At 43.2% G+C, this 21,976-nt stretch overlaps 1 protein-coding gene across 1 annotated transcript in view; it reads right to left on the bottom strand.

The window, feature by feature from the left end:
- ADGRV1 (adhesion G protein-coupled receptor V1) overlaps nucleotides 1-21,976 on the bottom strand; it is a 1,865,288-nt gene that overhangs the window by 1,235,135 nt on the left and 608,177 nt on the right. Inside the window, exons 43-44 of the mRNA XM_086963519.1 lie at nucleotides 15,563-15,704; nucleotides 14,867-15,129 (exon numbers count right to left, since the gene is read on the bottom strand). Coding sequence (XP_086819645.1) covers nucleotides 14,867-15,129; nucleotides 15,563-15,704 — 405 coding nt within the window. The remainder of the gene's footprint in view (nucleotides 1-14,866; nucleotides 15,130-15,562; nucleotides 15,705-21,976) is intronic.

Below are 21,976 nucleotides of genomic sequence, written 5' to 3'. Positions count from 1 at the left end.
GATCACTCAATGTTTGCTCCTGTTTGTTACAATAAAACACTTTTCCATCCAACAGAAACACTGTATGTTCTTCACAAAGACCCACCTATATGAGTAAATTACTTTTATATTCAGTTTTGTGAATCCCAGAGTTAGAAACTCACTATTTTGTCCTGTTTGTCCCCATTTATTGCTGAATGACACTGGTTGTAACTGACTCTGACTGTAACCTGGGCTCTGCTAACTAGGCCCAGGATAAGTGCAATGTTTAAAAAGGTAAATGTAATTGGATACATGTACAATTGGCAATGAGATCCCCTTTAAGTCCCTAGTAGATAATATGGCCATGGGGTGCAATCCACTTTTAAGTCCCTAGTATATAATAGTGCATGGAGGTGTAGCGGGCCAGCAGATGTCCTGCTCTTGCATGTGTGCCCTGCTGTGTGCCTGCTGTCCTTTTAAAGGCTGCCCCGAGTTGTAGCCTGTCTTTAAAAGTACATTCTCACAGTTGGTATTGACAGACCCTATATGTCCCTAGTATATAATAGGGTTAGGGGGGGTCAAACTACCTATAAAGCCCTTGAATATAATCGGGTTTGGATGTTTAGAGGCCCTGAGGGTTTTCTACACTTACATGTGTGCACTGCTGGGTGCCTGCTGTCATTTTAAAGGCAGCCTAGCTTTGAAGGCTGTCTTTAAAAGTAAATTGTGTGCTAACTCGACTTTAGTGGTATTGACACTTTAAAAGTGATAATCGCCCTCATTTTTTACAAAATAGTTTTATTTGCCCTAGTGAGGGAGAAACTGCCCAATTAATTTTTCCACATTGTAGATACTTGGCTACATAGGCTAACATTGCAATATTTTATTTAGGTATAACTATTGCTAGGAAAGGAGGTAAAATATCATTCAAGGACTTAGAAGGTTTGTATTGATAAATTCAACAACTTATCATTTTTGAACTTGTCACGCCTAGTACAGAAGAGAAGTTATAGAACTTCCTTAACTGTAATCCAAAATCCAGACTGTTGGTGGTCTTTGTTGATTGGTCAGCCTTAACAGGCTTAGCCAGGCTGCTTTCATTAGGTTCATAAGTGGCCTGGTTGGAGTAGAGGTTATCTGATGGGTAGAGCTCTGAAGCTAAGGAGGATTAGCTCTGTAGAAGGGGCTGGGTAAATCAAACTCAGCTCAATGAGAGAGGAGATGAGCAAGTAATGCCAGGCGTACCGTAACCCCACTTCCTTTGCCCCAGCCAGATGGCAGGGTTAGGGCCGGAATTTAAAGAGGTCAGGGGGAGGAGAGCTAATGGAAATGAACCATTCTGTAGATTGGTTTGGCCAACTCTTACTCCCCTGGAGAGAAATCATCCATGTTGGATTTTGGAAGTGTAGTGCTCTGTGGGACAAAAAGATGGCACGCTTTGGAGGAAGTTGTCATATTTTTGGGTGCCACCCAGAATCTCACTGGACAGAGGTGTCCCCGGCTTGTTGCCCTAGTACACTGTATAAATATGTGAGAGCTGCATAGTCTCTATGATCTGCTGCCTGAAACTACAATGGGAATAAGGACTGCACTGCTGGAACCTGGATCTGCACCCAAAGGCCTGCACTGGGAATGAATAAACCTGCTGCACAATCTAATATTACAGACCTTAGGACTGTTCCTTGTTTTCAAGAAAAATTAAGGAGTGGATTCCCTACAAGCTAACGGTTAACAGAACATACCTACATCACCTCAAAGAGTCCACCTCCTGGAACGCGTCCAGTGGACTTTTAAGGATTTGGCCTCTTGCATTGTAGGAATTGTGGTCCAGACATCCCAAAGACCATCTAGGAGATTCCAGACCTTTGGAATGGTGATTTGGACACTTTGAACCTACATGCAGACCTTCAAAAAGTACCTCGAAAAGGTTGGCGCCCTTTTGTGAAAAAGCACCATGAGGTTACCGACCCAACATCAAGAGTCATCCCAACTACCTTTAACCAATTTCAGGTTTGTCTCGCTGAAGTGCCAGACTTCCAGGATTTGACCAGGGACTCTCAGAAAGTCAAGCTGGTGAACCCTCTCCGAACGGGTTCAGCGTCTTTAGAAGAAAAAGCTTTGGAGAAGTTCCTAAGTGTGAAGGTAAATTTGGCCGGGGCCTCCTGCTTAGTGCATCTGACCAGGGCTCCACGGTTGGCCTCAAACTTTGACTTTGCCCCAGTCAAGCATGACCAAATGTCTCAGAGTGGCACTATATTTTTAAGCACTATAAAGTGGTTAATCTTTAGAAATGTGTATCTCTAGCTCCCTTAATTGGATTTTTGTGGTTTTGGTGTCAATTTGTTCCTATAAATATTTCCACATTTTATAGTGTGGGATTTTATTGTTTGTTGTGTCTTACATGTTTGATGTATTGGTGTTTTTAAATGCTTTACACTCCTGTCTCCTAAGTTAAGCCTGACTGCTTGTTGTCAGCTACCAAGGGCTGAGAAAGCAGCTGATTTACTGATACCTTTACTGGGCCCTATACAGTGTTGGTGGCCTTATTACTAGTGGTACATGCATACTTACCCCTAACAATAACCAACTTTCCAACACCCTAAATATGGCCACAGCTCACAGTCAGGTATGGAAAAAAATGGTCAGAATGACTCCTAAGCGACGGTGGAGACTCCTGGTGTCACATCCAAATTGTGAAATACGTCATAGCTTGCCATGAAGTCGGCTGACAACTTAAAAGAACTTAAAAGGAGAAGGTGGGAGAGCGATTTTTACACCTGAATGACAGAATGCTGTCACACTTGTTAATCAATATTATTTTGTTGCCATCACCTGAGCAAAAGATAAACTGGCAACCACCTAGGAGGGCATGGCATTCAGTGACATGCTTCAACTCGGAGAAGATAATCTACTAAACATCTTCAATGATCACCTAGCTGGCTCAACTGCTGGCATCCAGAAACAATAAATGTAGATGTTAAAAAGTCTGTGAACCGAGTTGTGGGAGGTTTAGTGCATTTATAAAATTGTGTATTATTAATATTGTGCAAAATGCGGAACTACACTTTAATTGAATTGTGAACACTAATTTGATTCTATACTGTGCTTAATTTGTAAAATATTAAGTGCAGGTGCTCAAATTTTTCTTTAGGAGGCCACACCCACTTTACCAGCTCCGCCCACTTCTTCCAGAGGCTGCACCCTCTTCCTTTATTGGTTTCATCCACAAGTCTCAACACATCAAAGCCACCTCCTCACATCTTGAGTTCCTGCAAGAAGCTGAAGGCCCGCTCTTCACATAAGCACCTCCGGGACCTCAAGTACCTGGATACCCTCTCGGGTGATTAGTTTGATACACAAATCCATATATCATAACATAATATAACATATGGGAAGCATAAGAGAACAACTTAAAAGTGAGCTCAAACTAGAGAATGTGTGTAATTCTCAAAATGCAGCTTTGGGAAAGGTCATTGGAGGACCTGAGGCAGCTTGGCAAACTAAGTAGAATGTGCTTGTAATGTGCTCTTTAAAAGATAGGAAGGGGTGAAGGAAGGAATACATTAAAGAAGGCAGCCACAAATGCATGCAGTAACAGGAATACTGGAGTGAGGACATATATGAGTACCGGATGAAAGGAGGAAATAAGAAAAGAATGTGAAAGGAAGAAAAGAAGGAATAGAGGGCGAAAGGAAGTGAATGATGTGTGATGGATGAATAGAAAGAAGAAAGGAAAGGAGCAAGATAAGCATACGGAGGGGTTGATGATAAGAAAGGAGGAAATTAAAGAAGAGGTGAAGGAAGGAGCAGAAATAAAAGAATGTAAGGAAAGAAAAAATAGATGAAGAGAAATAAATGCAGCAAGAGAGGAAGGATGGGGAATGAATGAGGGTGGAAGGAAGCAAGAATGGAATGAGGCTGGAAGGAAGCAAGAGGGGAAAGGAGGTATTGCTGGAGGTGCTGAGGAACAGAAAAAGGGAAAAGAAAAAGATGGGACGAAGGAAAGGAAAGAAAGGTCAGGGGAATGGATACAAGTATGAAAGGTACTGGGTCAAGGAGGGACAGTGAGTGACAGTGTAATATTAAAAAGAAATTGAAAAACAAAAGATTAAAATACATTTGTGTGCTTAACATACCATGTATGTTTGTAAAGCACATATTCACCAAAGGGAGCCTTGATACAGAATTTAAAATGTTGTTATCCAGCTCACAGGCACACATTTTATCGACGTCAGAAAGATGAAAGACTGAGTTGCATACCAAGATTACAATTTATGAACCCGAGAACAAATACTGATTCCTGGAGTGGATATAAAGAAATGCACAAGAAGGAAAAACATAAAAGGGAGAGTGAGGAAGGAGGAGATGTCTGAAGGCAAAGATAGATATGGTAGACAAAGAATGTGAAGAGACTTGAGGAAAGCAGAGATAGGGAGTGGAAGACTGGGGTGGAACATTATGGGAATGAAAAAAGGAAAGAGGAGAAAGGGAAGATGAGCAGACAGAAGTGAGCTGCGTGAAAAGAGAGTGCAAGGGAAAGATGAGAAGGTGAAAAATGATAAGCAGTTAATGAGGGGAGGTGGTGCGTGCTTAAGAGTAAACATGGACGTATGGCAGAAAGTGAAAGAAGAATAGAAAGAAGGGAAGGAGTAAGGTGTGAAGGGTAGTAAGAAAAGCAGATACTGAGGGGCAGCAAGAAAAAGGTCTGCTTTATTAAAAATTGAGTCATTAATTATGTAAAGTTGAGAGGTGACAGGGCTGTATTGTTCCTGGCCTGGCTCATGAATGCATAGCTGTGCTGTCCAAGACACACAATAGCGATTTAGGGCACCATAGCACTGAGTGGCAAGCTGGGGGCGTGCCATTTGCGCATGTACTGTGAGAGCACGAGCCATTGTTAGTTCTAAGTCCCAGTTATTTCAGAGTGATCACGGTGATCCCCCCATTTCTGGCAGACCCTGCCACTGATTTAAGGCATGATCTGTGCATTGCTCCTTTGCCAGAGCTACCCAGTCCCTGGACGGATGACTCTGGGAGAGCCAACATGGAGGCCAAGCTCACAAAGGCTGCAGATCTGGGGGTCCGAAACCCTGTGTGTGAAACAATATCACATTTTGGCAACCAGGGGCTGGTAAAGTTAACAGGCTCCTGATCTTGACCGTTTAGCAGCAGAAAATGCAGGACAAGCAAGGGCGGTAGGCGAAGCACCCAATTAACAGCAAGTGATGAGCCAAACCAAACTTTGCGCAATAAGGCACTAAAGCCAAGCTTGTCCGAACAACGAGAAAAAGTGAGCCTAGCAAGTGATGTGCATGCAGACGTAAACTTTGGGCAAATGATGGGCTGAGGCATGCACTGCCTAAAGAGCTAAAATTAACTTTAAGCACACGACTAGCCAATTGGGAACTTCAAGAGAACTTTGAGAGATTATGAGTCAAATTGAACTTTGTGCGTGCAATAAATATGCTAGGGTCAACTTTTAACTTGAATGAGTTTGTCTTGACCTCGGAGTGCAGAGCGGTTCTCGGGAACACAAATGATGCTTTATTATGCAATTTAAGTAAGTTTAATGTCAACAGTCTCATTACCGCACCCTGCAAAAATGGAGATTACATCTAACATTGCAGAAGCAACTTGGGCAGCATATCTTGAAAACCACTTTAACCGAGATCTGTCGGCCAATCAGATTATGAGCAAATCTTGCCAGGTACGAGGCCACGATATCGGCGATAGGCTACAAATGCACCCAATCAATCAGGACATGGCAGGAGACGCAGATTATACATCTTTTGAACCCATAATAAAGTGGCAAATAAAGAAAGGAAGAAGGGAAGGTGCGCCGGGTCCAAACGGGATTCCGCCTGTCCTTTTTAAAAAAGACATGGACTATTGGGCAGCGGCACTGGAACCCCTCTTTCGGGAGATCAGGCAAACTAACATCCTACCAGACACTTGGAAGGGCTTCGTTATTTCCCCCATATATAAAGCAGGGGATAGAGGTATTCCTCAAAATTATCGGTTAGTTGCTCTAATCGATAATGATGCGAAGTATTTTGCAGGTCTAATACTGGAAGATCTAAAGACATGGGCCACGAGGAAGTCTCTAATACCTGTCAATCAAACAGGTTTTGTTAAAGCCGTGGGGACAACAACAAACATACTGACAATGAGCATGCTTATAGACAAGGCAGAGATGAAAAAAATGCCCCTGCACCTCTGCTTTATAGACCACAAGGCGGCATTTGACAACATCAACCGCAATTTACTATGGACAAAGCTCAAGGATTGGGGTATCCCAAAAGGTCTGCTGGAGCCATTAATTAACCTACATACAGACACTTGGATTCAGATCAAGGTGGGGGACGGCTCAATGCTGTCAAGGCGGATACATACCAACAACGGCCTTAAGCAGGGTTGCGTGTTGGCACCCACACTATTCAATCTGTTCCTGGCGGATCTGGTGCCCCTATTAAATAACTGCAACTCACACTCGCCAAAATTAGGAGGCCTAAATCTACCATGCCTCCTATACGCAGACGACCTGGTGTTAATAAGCCATACTAAAGTAGGGCTTCAAAATCTCTTAAATACAACCCAGAGATATTCTGAGCTAAATGATTTAACAGCGAACCTCGAGAAGACGCAAACAATGACAATCAGCAAGAACAAACACAAGAAAAGCTTCTCGTGGTTCTGGAACAACATCCGCATCAAAGACACCTCGTCGTATACATATCTAGGTGTGAAGATTGATAGGGGTGGCCAATTCAGTGAACAAAGGGCCAGTATAAGAGGTAAAGGCCTTGCTCTGGCAATCGCCTTAAAAACACTAAATAACAACCTCTCTGGCCCTTCTCTGGCCCCTTTACTACATGTCATACGTGCAAAATTATTACCAACACTAACTTATGGGAGTGAGGCCCACCGAGGCAGAGATGCCGTAACACTTGACAGTACAATCGTGTCGGCATATAGAATCATCTTCGGCCTTCCAAAGCGATCCTCCCCAGCACAGATCAGATTGGAGTTTGGTATTCAATCACAGCTTTTTTCAAGACAAGGGATATATATCTGCTCATGGGACAAAGTAAGAAAAACGACTGAAGGAACATTGAACGCATACTTATGGAAAGAACTAGAGCAGACCCAAAATTCACCAGCAGCAAAATATTTGGCAAAGAGTATAGTGAACACCGGACTGGCAGAACTCTGGGCGTCCCCGGTAGATCACAAATTATTCAATAAACTGGTGAAGAAATCGATCAAGCTTCAGTAATGGGTCCAGGACAAAGTCACCCTATCAAAAAGATCTCACGCATGGATGGTATTAAATACATACCTGACACAAGCCTCCCAGCCTTATCTTGGTCTAGGTTATACAAAAAAAAAACAAATTGTCCATTCTAAGATATAGACTGGGCTTGCTACCATGTATTCTATACCTCCCTTACTGGCTGAGATCGAAAGCTGGAACATTATGCAGGTTATTTGGCATTGGGGCAGAAGACATGATGCACTTGCTATGCACGTGTGAAGAATTACAAGAAGAAAGAAAGCTCCTGCTGAAACGCCACTTTATTTTACAGGGGGTACGCACACGAAGGAGTGCAGGGCTAACCTGCTTCTCAGCACAGGATCCTCAGCTCAGTTGCAGTTTTGTGAAATTTTTAAAAGCAGTGGAAAAAAAACTACCAAAAATTGACACATGAACTATCTACAAACAGGACATATGATTTAATTTACGAATTGCCTGAAAACTGTAAAGAAATTTGTGGAAAAAACATGAATAGTCTAACAGGCTACAAAGCGGATGAGAAGTACAGATGGCCTAACGTGGGCGGCCAGCAAACAAAATCAACATGTATGCTGAACTGTTTGTTTTCTGCAATATAGAACAGAATCGATCTTAAACGCATGTTTTTATGAGTATTTTAATTTTGCTATTGTGTACTATATCGCATTGGTTTTAATTAACTGTGCAATAAACATAAACTTAAACTTAAACTTAAACTGACCAAATTATTGTCTAACAAAAATATTGTTCTTTTAAAATATCGTTTACTTCATATTATATGTTTCCTCTGTCACTATACCCTGTGACACTCTCGTTCTACCTGTGAATAGGTTTCCTTTACTGACAATGCAGTAGTGTCATATAAACTCTCTTTGAATTGCTAATAAGCTATTTTTAGTGCATCGTACCTGTTTTTGTCTTTAAAATGACATCTAGCAGACAATACCACATCTAGTTTTTTCGGTGGTGCATTATGCTTTCATTCTTTCCGCTAAAAGTCTAAGTAAGTGATTTGCATTGGTTTACATCTAAGTTTCCATTGTGGGAAAGCCAATTGTCTACATCATTTTACATAATTCCGTGTTGCATGCTGTCCATGCGGTTAAGCGTTTTTGAAAGTCTCACATAGGTGTGCTAGGCGCTATAGCTACAGTATAGTAAGTTATGTCATATGTAAACAATGACCTTTCCTTCAGCAGGTTTTCATCTTCAAATTGTACGCTATCTCAAAAAAGTCTCCTCTCACAATGTGCCACAACCCTGCATGAAAAAGTAACCTTGACCTAAAATCATTGATTGTTCTCTCTCCTTTGTACCTATAAAATGACCCATGCTGCTTTACGTGTTATTAGTTGACAAATGTGCTGATAATTGTTTTTAGAGTTTTTAACTATGCACTCTTTTATCGATTTTAGATATGTCTGATGACTTTTTATTTTGTTCAAATACTTTTAAAAACCAAGTATTGCTCGTACTAGTATTTGTACACTTTGATGGTTGTAAACAAACCAAATAAAGTTTTTTTAGTGCGCATCTGGAGAGTTTCAAAAATAAAATGAGCCTTATGTTATTATAGCGCTTGCAGCGAAGTACTTGAAATATCACAGCTTTCTGGCTCACTGAGCTGCTGCGCTATGTGTGTGTGTGTCTCTCAGCCTCTTGCCTCTCAATGAATGCATGGTGCTCTCTGCCGCCGTGCATGTTAGTCTGTGAGTTTTTAGATTGTGTGGCCACATTAACACACACGTCCGGCCTGCTTCTGGGGTAACTTTTTTAGGGTGGTTAACTACCTGCTTTTGAAATACCATTACAAAAGCAGGGGTTGCAAAGAGCCAGGCAACCCTACGAACTTCAGGCGCTCACCCACGAAATCACAAAAATCATGCCTGGGGTTCCCCAAGAACGTCTCCCAAGAACGTTTCTAGGGGAAAGCTTCCATCCTCTACTCCAGGAATGCATCCGGAGAGTGTGGGTGCAGTGATTCTTGGGAGCACAAAGGATGCTTTATTTCGAATTGTCCTTTGTTTTCATGACATCGCGGCGCTCCCCGCCGGCCAGCGTGTACATATAACGCCTTTTTGCAGCTCTTTTTGCTTTTTTGATGTAAAAAAATCAAACATATAAAAATGATACCTGTATTGATTGCTGGCGCTCCTATATATTCACTTCTGCTAGACATTGTATATTGAACGTTTATTGGCAGTCCTGTCCTGCACACTTCCAGACCACCGCACCCCAGCTCAGCCAAAAGCCCGCCTTCAGCCACTCTTCAACGGAAATGAAACTATGTTCCGTGAAATGCAGGCGCGATCTGCTGCAGTGCTAGTGACATCACTAACGTGATGACGCCACGCTCTTTCAGTATTCCTGGGCCAGGGTGGACTTCCTATGAGGACACACCAGCAGGGGCGGCTGGTGACATTTGAAAGTGGTGAGGCGTAAACTAATTTGCATATTGCACCGCAGCGATTGAGCGCAGCGAGCGAGCCGGAACCACCTTGCATCCATCCATACACCATTCATGCATCCACCCATCTATCCACCCACCCATAATCCATACATCATTCATGCATCCACCCATCCATCCATCATGCATCCACCCATCATGCATGCATGCATCCATACATCATTCATACATCCACCCATACATCCACCCACCCAACCTGCATCCATACATCATTCATGCACCCACCCATCCACCCATCCATCCATCATGCATCCACCCATCATGCATGCATCCATGCATCCATCCACCCACCCACCCTGCATAGATCATTCATTCATGCATCCTCTCATCCATCCAGCATGAATCCGCCCATCATGTATGCATGCATCCATACATCATTCATGCACCCACCCATCCATCCACCCATCCATCCATCCACCCATCTATCCATCCATCCATCCACCCATCATGCATGCATCCATCCATACATCATTCATGCATCTACCCATCCATCCACCCACCCATCCTGCATCCATACATCATTCATTCATGCATCCATCCATCCATCCATCATGCATCCACCCATCATGCAAGCATCCATACATACATCATTCAGGCATCCATCCATCCATCCACCCATCCATCCAACAAAAAACAACTGACTTAGGGGGACTTGATTTAGTTTTCAGGCACGTAAATAACATTACTGTAAAGATTGTAAAAACATCTAGACGTTTGTTCAACTGAACACACTCTAAGACGCTGAATCCATCACACTGAGATTCTGTCACGATAAGGAAGACCCTCCGGCGATTCCAATACAAGAACTTCACGAAGTGTAAACACAGCACACATTACTTCTGCAGTAGTTATTTTTGAAAACATTATGGCAGGATTAAAATAATGGATCTGGTGGCAGAGTAGATAACTTCAAAATGTTTCTGACGTGTTCCTTTCAGTCACCACAAATGTGTAGAGAGTCACGGCCGGCATGAATTCGGGTGGTACGCGCGAGGGGGGGGGTGTATTTAATTACATTTTTACAAACAAATAAACTTACCAGGGTGAGGAATCTCCTCTGCCGGTCCCGCCGCGCACCCCGTCTCCGAGTCCTCTCATGGCAAGTGGCAAATCATGAGACTGGATGTGACTCAAGGGCAGCTACTCAACTGTATCCTGCCTGTTGACAGGGCATGGGGCGGCCATACGTCACCGCCCGTGCAGGATCCTATCTTCAGGCTCCTGTACTACATTAGGCATGCGCAGCATGCCTAATGTAATGTCAATGGAGCGGGGGGGGGGGGCTGAAATTAAAAGCGCCCCTTGCAGATGCGCAGTCGGAGTCTGCTGGACTCCTGCTGCTCTCGCCTGGTGCACGTTTGTAGTGGAATGACGACTGACTGTGCTCATGAGCAGTTGAATCTGTGAAGCAGCTGCCAGCACAGGCAGGAAATGTAAACAGACGAATTTTGTCTGCCGTCTGTTTACATTTCCTGCTGTCCGTGGGCAGTTTTGCTTGTTGAATCTGCCTAGTGGGGCGCTGCCCCGACGCCCCTATGGACCAGCCGCCCCTGCACACCAGGCAGCAACCACAGAAAGAAAGAAGGCATTTATTTAAATAATTACCGGGCCATCAATCCGCCGGAGGAGAGCAATTGTATAGACCCGGCCCGGTGAAATAAGTGCCGGTGCTGAGCACCGGGAAGCACCGGCACAAATTAAGCACTGCAATTGAAACAAATTCACTGAATGCTAAAGTGCCTTTTCCTGGCTTATGCTAACTAGGCCTCAGTTAGACTTCGATGTCATCTTGGTCAAAATGTATCTCACACTGCATGTTTACTGTTTATTATTTCTGCAGCACACAGTCAAGCAAAGCCATGTTTGTTTATTCCCACTGAAATTGTTCTTGCTGTTCTTAAAGTAAACTTTACAATATGAGCACAGTAATGTTGTGATCATTCAAGGTTTCTTCCGCTAGCTCACTGCACGGTATTCACTCACAATGGTTCACTGTTGTTTTGCAACTAGTACGTACTGCCATCTCTGGATGACATTAGGAAAAAAGGTTTGAATCAATATTTATGTAGCAGGATAGTGCTTTGATTGTAAGGCAATCAGATGTTTAATTAAACAGTGCTTTTATTTGTTGAGATTATAAATATTTTGCTCACACCGTGATTAATTTACAGTTCTATTTATGTTCTAATGTTCTATGAGAAGCTTCTCTATATGAACCCTCAATTTTCAGGGTAAGCCAATAACTTTCCTGAGACTTTTCAAATGCTGTTAGGGATGCTGATTGATTTCTTACTGTTTTTCATTGCTCATTGAGACTTAGAAATATTTCTGATTATGCCCATATCTTTCATTTACCTTATTGCAAAGAGCATTATGGCAATGACTGAGCATCCACACTTATGATTTCTGTGTTCACCCTTATGAATATCTCTGTTCTAATTCTACCCTATAACTGAGTCATTGAGTCTGTCCAACTTAATAAACTGTGTTTTTTGATATGTTGTCTTATCGGGGGACATTGCCACATGAAATTGAGGTTTAACATCCTCCTTGACTCATCCACCATTATGAGTGCTACTGATGTGTCTTTTGGGGTGTAAAAATGTTGGTGTTCCACGTGCTTGCAGAGTCAATGAGCAAAAAGAGATTTGAAAACACCAAATGTTGCTGAGAAATTGGAATACATTGTTTTTGTTACTAAATTAAAGGCAAAGTGCCTCATTTGACATTTGGAGGGTGGCCTGCAAGCCGGCCAGGTCAGGACTTCTCACCACATTTAGAGCTGCCAACCTGCTTGACAAACCAGTGTCATCTTAAGGATATTTGGGGCCCTGGGCAAGATGTATTTTTGGGATCCCTTGTTTGGAACAATCTTGAAGTTTATTACACATTTTCTTCTACGAATTATAACCATCATGATGCCAAACAACTAAATTAGACTTAAGCTTTCAGAAATAAAGTCACACAAAAACAACTGAAATATATCTTGAAGGTTGTCCTGAAAACCCTTATACTTACACTGGTTAGAAAGAGAAATAGTGGGAGGAAGAGGTAGATAGGTAAAGGTAAAGGCATAAATGTGAGATAAAAGAGAGAGAAAGATCACTTTCTCTGGCAGGCCCTTAAAGAGGTGGGGGCCTTGGGCCATTGCCCACTTTGCCGATGCCGTAAAGCATCTCCTTGGCAAACTATCTAAGCCTTCAGTGCATCAGCTGGTGTGGTAGACGAACTGAAGGCAGTACAGAAAACTACGTGGTTGACTTTTGCTTTTTGGCCCCGTCTCCATTCTTTTGTTCTGAAACAAACTACTAAAGCGGAGTTGGTTTTTAGAAAAAAATAACAATGCTCCTGACGTGCAGGGAGTTTTCTGCCTGTACCTGGGTTATTGTCCTTTTTACCTATCAGGATCTACCATGCATTGCATGAAAAACAGGGAACAGAGAAATTCAGTGGCAGTTTCCCTGCTCTGAGTAGGGTGGGGAAACAATCACTGTGACCTGGGGGGCCAGAGCAGACGGGTTATCAGGTCAATATATACAAGTGGGAGACCGGCCCGAGACCTACCCAAATCAACCCTCCCACCCAAATTGGAATTCCTTGGATGGAGACAGAGACACCCAAACACCCTTACTGCGTTAGAGAATATACAATTCTCAGGTTGCATTTATTCAACATAAACACAACATTTTATCAACAACATAATTTGATTCTCCAAACTTTTCAACTGACAATTACAATATGTACATCAAGAATCTTTGATTATGAGAACTAATACACGTTAATTCCTATCAACAGTTCCTCAAAGGAGTCATGGCTGGCCACCCCCCAGGCACCATGGCATTTACTATTCCAAATGATTCGAGACTGTGGTCCCCCATACCGCAAGATGCATATCACAAGGCGAACTCACCTGCCCCTCAAGATAGAGGGAGCATGGGCCAGCATGAAAACTGGACCCCCAAATAACCATGCCAGAGCTAACCCAAGAAGGGATCCCCCCCTGGCACCCAATAGGGATGGGCCTGGGCAACCAGGCCATACCTTGGACCCCTGGCCCAGACGCCATACCCTGACATCCTCCGGGGCCATGTAATGGATTACCGTGAGAGGGTAAGGACAATTGCAGCCCCAGTTCTTAAGCGAAAGGCTTCCTAATTCAGAATTCGCCTGCACTTCAATTACTGATGCCAAGGTTGTCTCCCTGTTTTTTGACCAAACACTCCTTTCCTGTCCCAAAGAGAAAGATACTGTATTAGGGGATGAGAGGGTGGGAAAAATGGCGGCTTCTTCGCTGCGTTCCTATGCAGCAATGGCAGTGTGGCAAGGTCCCAGGAGGGAGGCACAGCAGCGAGTTCGTCATCTGGGGCAGTAGGTGAGGAAACCAGGTGTCGATGCACTCCCTCTTTTATCCTGACCTGGCTGCCCCCCAGCCCCTTGGCCAATAGCGGGCGTTCAGCCCACAAAAATTCAAAGCTGCGGCTTCACCGTTGGCACTGCTCGCCAACAGTTCAAACCGGCTGGCACCTGTCTTGGGGGCTCACCATCGGTTGGCATTGCGCCCTGAGGCATTTCTGATGGGAGAGTCAGCTGAGGCTTTCCTTTCCAGAGCCTGATAGTCCCCTTCAATCTAAATGAGGAGGTGGAACCATAAGTTGGGTGTGTCGGAATTAAATTAGGTCCAAAGTCTTGGTTCAAAGGTGATCGTCTAACTGGACATGTCTTAATGAGCTGCATTTCTGAAATTACGTTGCTGTGTGTATTGATATTTTTCTCAGAAAACACTAAAGATGACACTCAGGTAGACGTTTTCCCCACACCTAAATGCATTTTAAAATATATAGTTAGACATCAGAGACTTGAATATTGGTCTAAAAATTAACTTTTTGATGGGGAAGCTCGAGAGCCCTTTCAGAACATTACAATCTGAAAAGGAGCATTTTATCAGCAGCATAATATGATAAAACAGGTTTAATACTGAGAAATGTAAATAAATGAAATGCAACACACTTCACAACTACAGGTACTTTCTAGAACTAGATATTAAATACTTCTGAAAGTGCAAGTGGTGGAAAGCCAAATAAATGTATTCTTGTATTTATAATAATTCTAACGAGAATGTGAAGTCTCTACCTAAGATGTCCTACCTTGAGCCTCACTCCTTCCTCCAGTATGATGTATCCGTGTGTAGGTGTAAGGTCGCCGGATGCATCAGAGGCATTAGTTCCAGTCACCAGGTACTGAACGGTCACAGTACCAAACACCGCCCCAGCAGGATCTCTGACAATGTACATTGTGGCAACGCTTTCTGACAGATAGAGGGCAGTCGGCTCCCGAAGATAGAAATGGTCAATGTTATTAAATGACAGAATGCCATGGCCGTCATCATTTGCAAAAATGGTAACCGTGGCTGTTCCAAAAAAGAAAAAAATTACCTGTTTAGTTTCATGCTTTCAGTTCTGTCTGAAGAAGCAGTCCATGTAACTCAAGGAAGCATTTTTGCATCAGAAGTAGCATGGGGAAGGGAGCCTAGAACCACAGGCACTATATGAACTGCAAATTATCCAAAACATAGATATAAATATTGAGTATAATCGGATGTAATTATAATTGCATTTATATAGCACTTACTACCCCTGACGAGGCGTGGAAGTACTTTTTCGCTGAGTTGCACACTTCTCAGGAACTCAAAAAGGATTAGTGGTGAATTAGTTTAGAGAAATATTAAATTAATTTGAGCGGTGGACATGTCAGTCTGTTATTTGGATTGAAAAGGATATTGGAGGGATGTGTGGCTTCTTTAATATTTCTTGTGGGAGGGGCTAACAGCTTATAAACTTTACCTGTTGTGTTGTGTCCAAGCTCCAGACCAAAGGAGGGATTTGCTAGAATCACTTGAAATGCTTCATCTCCTTCCGGCAGGTCATCATCAAAGATTGTGATGTCGATGTATTTGTAACGTTCTCCATCAGAAAAATAGAGAATCTAAGAAATAAAAGGACTGCACATCTTTTATCACAGAATACACCCATAACGATGGAGAAAAAGTTCATTGTAGCTCACATCACATCATAAACTGAATTTCATGCAGATGCTTGAATTATAGGTGCTGTTGTTTATTACCAGCGCCATTTTTAGTACACCTCCAAAGGATGAACGCCTGAGTCTGGCCCTCAAGGGGACCAGGACCAGTACAGCCAGAACCCTTACAGGGTCCTGGAGGTGTAGAGAGGCAGTGGGTTGGTTTATCTGCTATTACAAAGTCTGCTCTCTCACTCTCACTGATCCTCAAACGGAGACATCTTTGAAGTTGGATATTGTAAATTGTTTGTGGTAATCGATGCAATACCCCAGTTATGAAGGACTTTTCTATGAAAGCTGTTGACAGAAACTGCTTTGAATTAAGAAGCCACCCAGCACAATCGTACTGTATTTAGGACCGCAGGTACATAAGAGGACGGAAAGCACAAATGTTAAAGCACCTCACGTGAACTTTCAGGCAACCCTTCAGAGATTACATAGATATACCACCTTTGGCGCACAGAAACTCAATAACACGGAACTGCTGACCCCACTTCCCCACGTACGAGTGCCACGAGGATACCAGCTCATCATCAGACCTGGCTGTGCGAGTCCATGCCTATCCTCAATGTATGCAATGCCAAGGCCCCGAAAACAACGAAGTGATTAAAGCAATGCTTGGAACTTCAGCACCCTAGGGAGGAGGACCTTCAACTAACCTGGCATGGCATGATTATCTGATTTGAATTATATAGGACAAATACAAGAGTAAATATTGTTTCCGCGTACATCCCTCCGAACACAAGGGCCAAGAGTTATATATCTTACTGTGTTTGCTTAAGTTATTGCAAGATGCTTCACACCACAAAAATAAATGAAATACAGTAAGCCATATGTTTTATACTGCCTAATACTAGTATGGACATTTTTTTGGAAAGCTGTGATTGTTACTAACTTCTTTAACGCAACAGGAGTAGAGAAACAATGCTAATATGGGAGCCTGTATTGCAGGGACTCCGTGAACCAACAAGACTACCTCCAGCACATTTAAAACCTTGACAGGGGCAGAAATAGTCCTAGTTCTCAAAAAATGTTGCCACTTCTGCCAGCAAACTACAGACCGATCAGTCTGATCGACGTCTCACAAAAACCTTTTGCACGGGTAGTCTAAGACCGCCTGCAAGGGTGGATAGAAGACCATTGCATCCTAAGCCCCTACCAAGCTGTATTGAGGAAGAATATCTCCACTGTTGACCAAATACTTAGACTCCAACTAATGTTTTGGAAAACAGTGAGAATGGAGGGTGGCAGCCTCTATTCGATCTTCGTGGACCTGATGACAGCTTTTGATTTGGTCCAGAGAATAAAGCTGTGGGGGTGCTTATAGATATGGGGATCCCCCTTAGCTCCTGAACATACTTATGAGATTGCATGAGGGGAATTTTGTGCAGGTTAGGTGTGGGAAAGGAGGTGACCTGACCACCCACTTTCCTGTTGGAAGTGGAGTAAGGCAGGGTTGTGTGCTTGCTCCCACCCTGTTCTGCCTCTTTGTCAACGGATTTGTTTCGCAACTCACAGAGGTTAAAGACAATGACGCCCCAAAATTGGCAGGTATCAGGGTGCCTGCAATGATGTTTGCAGATGACACCCTTCTACTGTCAAAATCCCCTATGGGCATACAGAGGTTTCTGAACAGCTTTGCCACTTTTTGTAACAACAGGGGGTTGGAGAGCAACACTCTGAAGACCAAGTTTATAGTCTTTAACCCCACTAAGACAACTCGTCCCAACCCCAGCCTGGAAGGCATTGTGTTGGAAAGGGTGTCGGTGTTTGTCTATTTAGGGGTAACTGACAGAAAACATCGAGTGGGGCCCACAAATAGCCAAACCCAAGCTCCGGCTAGCACAGATCACCGGAGGAATTGCAAAATTATTGAAAAACTCATCCTCCAAACCCACTGGGCCTATGGTAGAGATCTATAAGGTGCAGGCCAGGTCTGTGGCAATGTATGGGGCGGAACATTGCGGGTATTCTTGCTCTGGATCAATCAGCAAAGTAGAAAATAGAAAAAAAATGTATGAGGCAGAACTTGGACCGCCCCTCTAGAACTCCTTTCATTCCCTTGCCGTTGGACTTAGGAAACCGACCCATAGGGGGAAAGCTGGGCTTCAGACCCCTAACTCATTGGCGCATATTATGGGTGACTACGGAACTGGCAACTTATAGAGCAGAATTAAAAGAGATATTGAGTCCCCCTGAAGCTGCAAAAATTCCCTGGTTTGCACATAGAAAGGAAGAATGCAATAGGCTGGGTAAACCTACATTGTGGAGCAACCCAGAGGAAGCATATTCTGTAACCTCACGTATAGAATTGGTAAAAGCCTATCGATTGAGCAAGCCAGCCGCTGTATATGGGTGTTCATCAACAGGTCAGTTCACGCTCTAATTCTTGCTCATGAAACATGACTATAGAAAAGAATCCTTTTTGGACGACATCCAGCCATTTCTTGCAAGGAAACTTTATGTCTAGTTTCGACTGGGCACCCTGCTGCTCCGTGTTTTTACATGTTAATGGTCAAGTCTCGCTAAGCTTGAGTGCCCAGCTTGTAATTTGGAGGTCTTTTTCTTTTGACCTGCTTATAAACCAGCAAGGAAGCGATGGCTTCTCCAAATCTGTAGGAATTTAGGATTTGTACACTGCGCTGCGGCGGTTAGAGTCCCGAAGTCTGACTCTTGCAAGCCTGTTGTGTTTGTAAGTATGTGTAAGTTTCCTTAGAAATAAGGTGGTAGTGTGTGTATAGCTGTATATGCAAATAAATGGATGTTCAATAGTTTACTTGCATGTGTGAGTATGTGTGAGAGTAACTTTTGGATGACTGTCGGTGTGTAACAGGATGTATAGGTGAATCACTACATATGATGAGTGAGTATATGTATGAGTGACTATATAGAACTGTTGGTGAATGAGTGAAAGTGTATATAGATGGTGGAATTATTGAATTGGTTGTTGTAACTGGTATGGGTATCTCCATTTTTTACAAAATTTTAATTTCTATTTTTCAATATGTGTTTCATGGGTTACAGTACAGTGAAAGGAGGTCTGTCACTCACAAGGATGGTGTCATCAGTGATGTCCTGAGTGATGTCACTGACCATGTCATGAGTGATGTAATATGTGACGTCATCAGCAGTGCATTGCACGCGCAAGTTATAGAGAGTCCAACTAACTATAACGTGGGAATTTCAATGGTTTTATGCGAGTAAAACTTCCTGCTAACTATAACTGGTGTGAAACTTATGGTTTTTTCAGTTAATTTAATAGGTTTTTTAAATGCTAATTCCTAACTATAACTGGTGTGAAACCCATGGTTTTTTCAACGAATTTCATAGATTTTTAAAATCCTAATTCCTAACTATAACTGGTCTGAAACCTATGGTTTTTTTCACTGAATTTCAAAGGTTTTGAAAAAGCTAATTCCTAACTATAACTTGTGTGAAACCTATGTTTTTTCCAGTGAATTTCATAGGTTTTTTAAATGCTAATTCCTAACTATAACTGGTGTGAAACCTATGGTTTTTTCAGTGAATTTCATAGGTTTTTTAAATGCTAATTCCTAACTATATATAGGGCCTCAAACCTCTGAAATGTAATATTTTTTATAATGAATCCTATATTGTATACTTATATAATAATATATATATATTTTTTTTTCGCCTTGGTGCGCTCCCGATGCGCGGCCCGGTGTGCGCACCGGAAAGCGCAGTTTTTCGGCGCGCCCCGAGGCACGCACCGGTTAGCGTCCCGTTAGCGCTATTGCCGCGAACGAAAACATCATCGTGAGATATCGCATAGCCGCGTCCGCATGATACGCACGGCGTAAGCGCACCCGGAAGCACTCGAGCGAATATGATCGCGCAACGTAAACATCTGACGCGCTTACGCGACGCGACCCGGGGCGCACCCCCGGGCAGGCCCGGTGGCGCGTCGCGTAAGCGGGTCGGGTCATGTGACCTGAAAATAACACTTTTTATTGGTGCAGAACAGTTTTGGTTTCCAAATGATGAAAGCCCGGGTCATGTGACCTGAAAAGAACACTTTTCATTGGTTCAGGACAGTTTTTTATTCCAAATGATGAAAGACCCCACCTTTTTTCCTTATTCTGACTTTGTCCTTTGACTGAGGAAGACCTGTTTGAACATCTTTGAGAAATATTTTGTTCTGTAAAATGGCTACAGTAGCAGCAGCAGCTAGAGCATCTGCACCACCACCACCACAACCACCACCAACAGGATCACCACAACATTACATTGGTGGTCAAGAAGAGGAGGAGGAGGAAGAGGAGGAGGAGGAGGGGAGAAGGTGGCTGCAAGAAGACAATACCCCATACAAGCCAAGGCAGCACATTGTATGGGAGTTTTTTTCTATACCAGAGGGCAAGAAGAAAGTCAATGCACCCAAGGTGACTTGCCTAATCTGTGGCATGGAACTTTCAAGGGGGAACCCTAACAAAAAATATTCTTTTGGTAATAATACCATGATTAGACACATGCAGCGCAAGCATCCGAACAACTATTCTGCTGCAGAGATGAGAGAACTGAGAGAACTGGCCAGTAACCCTCCCCAATCTTCAACCACCACCTCCAAAAGAAAGCAACCCACTCCATCGGGACCAGAGACAAGGGAGACGATCCCTTGCATACAACCACGGTTTGGGGAATTCAGAATTACATGTATTTTTTGTGGTAAGACCATCTCCTATGGTGAACAGAGCATAAAGCTCATCATCCTTGCTGGTGACAACCACAATTGCCCTAAAAAACCCTAATTTTTTCCTGTTTTTTTTTGCTCTAGTTGAGCCATTTTCAATTCCCTGTTTTTTGTTTCTCCCCATTAAAATAACAAAAAAAATATAAAATAGTTCATAAAAGCCAAAAAAAGTACAAAATGTTCAAAAAACATTAAAAAAATATAAAACAACAAAAAGAAGAAAAAAACTGTTCTTTTTAGAACTACCTCCAATTTATAAAAAAAGGCTACATTTTTTAAAAACTCTGTCATTCTTTTTTCCCCATGGTACGCTCCCCGGTGCGTGTACCGGGCGCTCCCCCCGCGCAAATCGAAAAAATATATATATTTTTTTGCCCCGCGGGGCCCTTTTATGGCCCCCACATCAAACCTAGGGGATAAAGGGGGGGGTCTACTCTGCCCCCTTATGGTCATTTCCCCCTTTGTTTTTGCCTCCTCTTGTGTCTCGATCTTACCGAGACACAAGATGGCGGTCCCTCCGGACTGTTTCGAATGTTTACAGGCACCCGAGAGCCTTTCAGCGCGCAAGTCGCGTAGCGTGCCCGGAGCGCACCCCGGTGCGCGCACCGGAGCGCGGCCATAGATATATATATTTTTTTGAACCTAAATTACTCAAAATCCACTGGAGCACATATCTTGAGACATAGCAAAGGCACATCGGGCTACCAGTCCCTACAATTTTGCCAAGTTTGGTGGAAATCCATTCATCCGTTCGGGCTAAAAGCGAGGTCGACCGCCCTATGGAAATTAACATGGGGAAAACACGTTTTGGGACCCCCTTTTATCTTGTCCCCCGCTTGACAAATCCCCCCCAAACTTTCAGGGAAGGACGGAATCGCCGCGAGGCAAATTTGAGGAAATTTTCAGGCAGATTCCTCAACCGGCGCCAAGTTATTCCCAATAGAATGTTGAGATTTTGCATTGAAAAAAATCCTAACTATAACTACCTACTAGCGACCGCCAGTAGGTAATATATTTCACAGGAAAGTGATTTTCGTAGGAAGAAATCACACAAGCCTACTCGGTCAGCTTATCAGTTTATTTTTGGCACAGCAGGTAAGGACGATGCGTTTCGACCATGTAGTCACCAGTAAGTAGTTATAGTTAGGACCAAAGTTTCTATGGGAAAAGCATTTTTTGTTTTGCCAATAGCTTTGGCCACGCTTGACGAATCTTGACGGAATTTTCAGAAAACATCCCTTTTTAGATTGAGCTATAGTCAGCGCGCATGCGCTGCACTGCGAGGCTTCTTATAATCACTTTAAACTTCTATGTGTGGGTCTGACTCCCCCCACACATTGGGTTGGCTGTTGCCTCTGTCAGTTTGTTACTGTAGCCTGCAATTGGATAAAGGCGGGTGCATGTCCTACCTCTTTTGCAAATATTCACACCCACGGCGTTTTGTTTGCTCTCCGGAGAGAGCAGCTGC

This window comes from Lissotriton vulgaris, chromosome 3_1, assembly GCF_964263255.1.
Source record: "Lissotriton vulgaris chromosome 3_1, aLisVul1.2, whole genome shotgun sequence".
In the NCBI taxonomy this organism is placed as follows: domain Eukaryota; kingdom Metazoa; phylum Chordata; class Amphibia; order Caudata; family Salamandridae; genus Lissotriton; species Lissotriton vulgaris.
The sequence above is the reverse complement of the archived record's forward strand: the minus strand, read 5'-3'. Positions and strand labels throughout refer to the sequence as shown.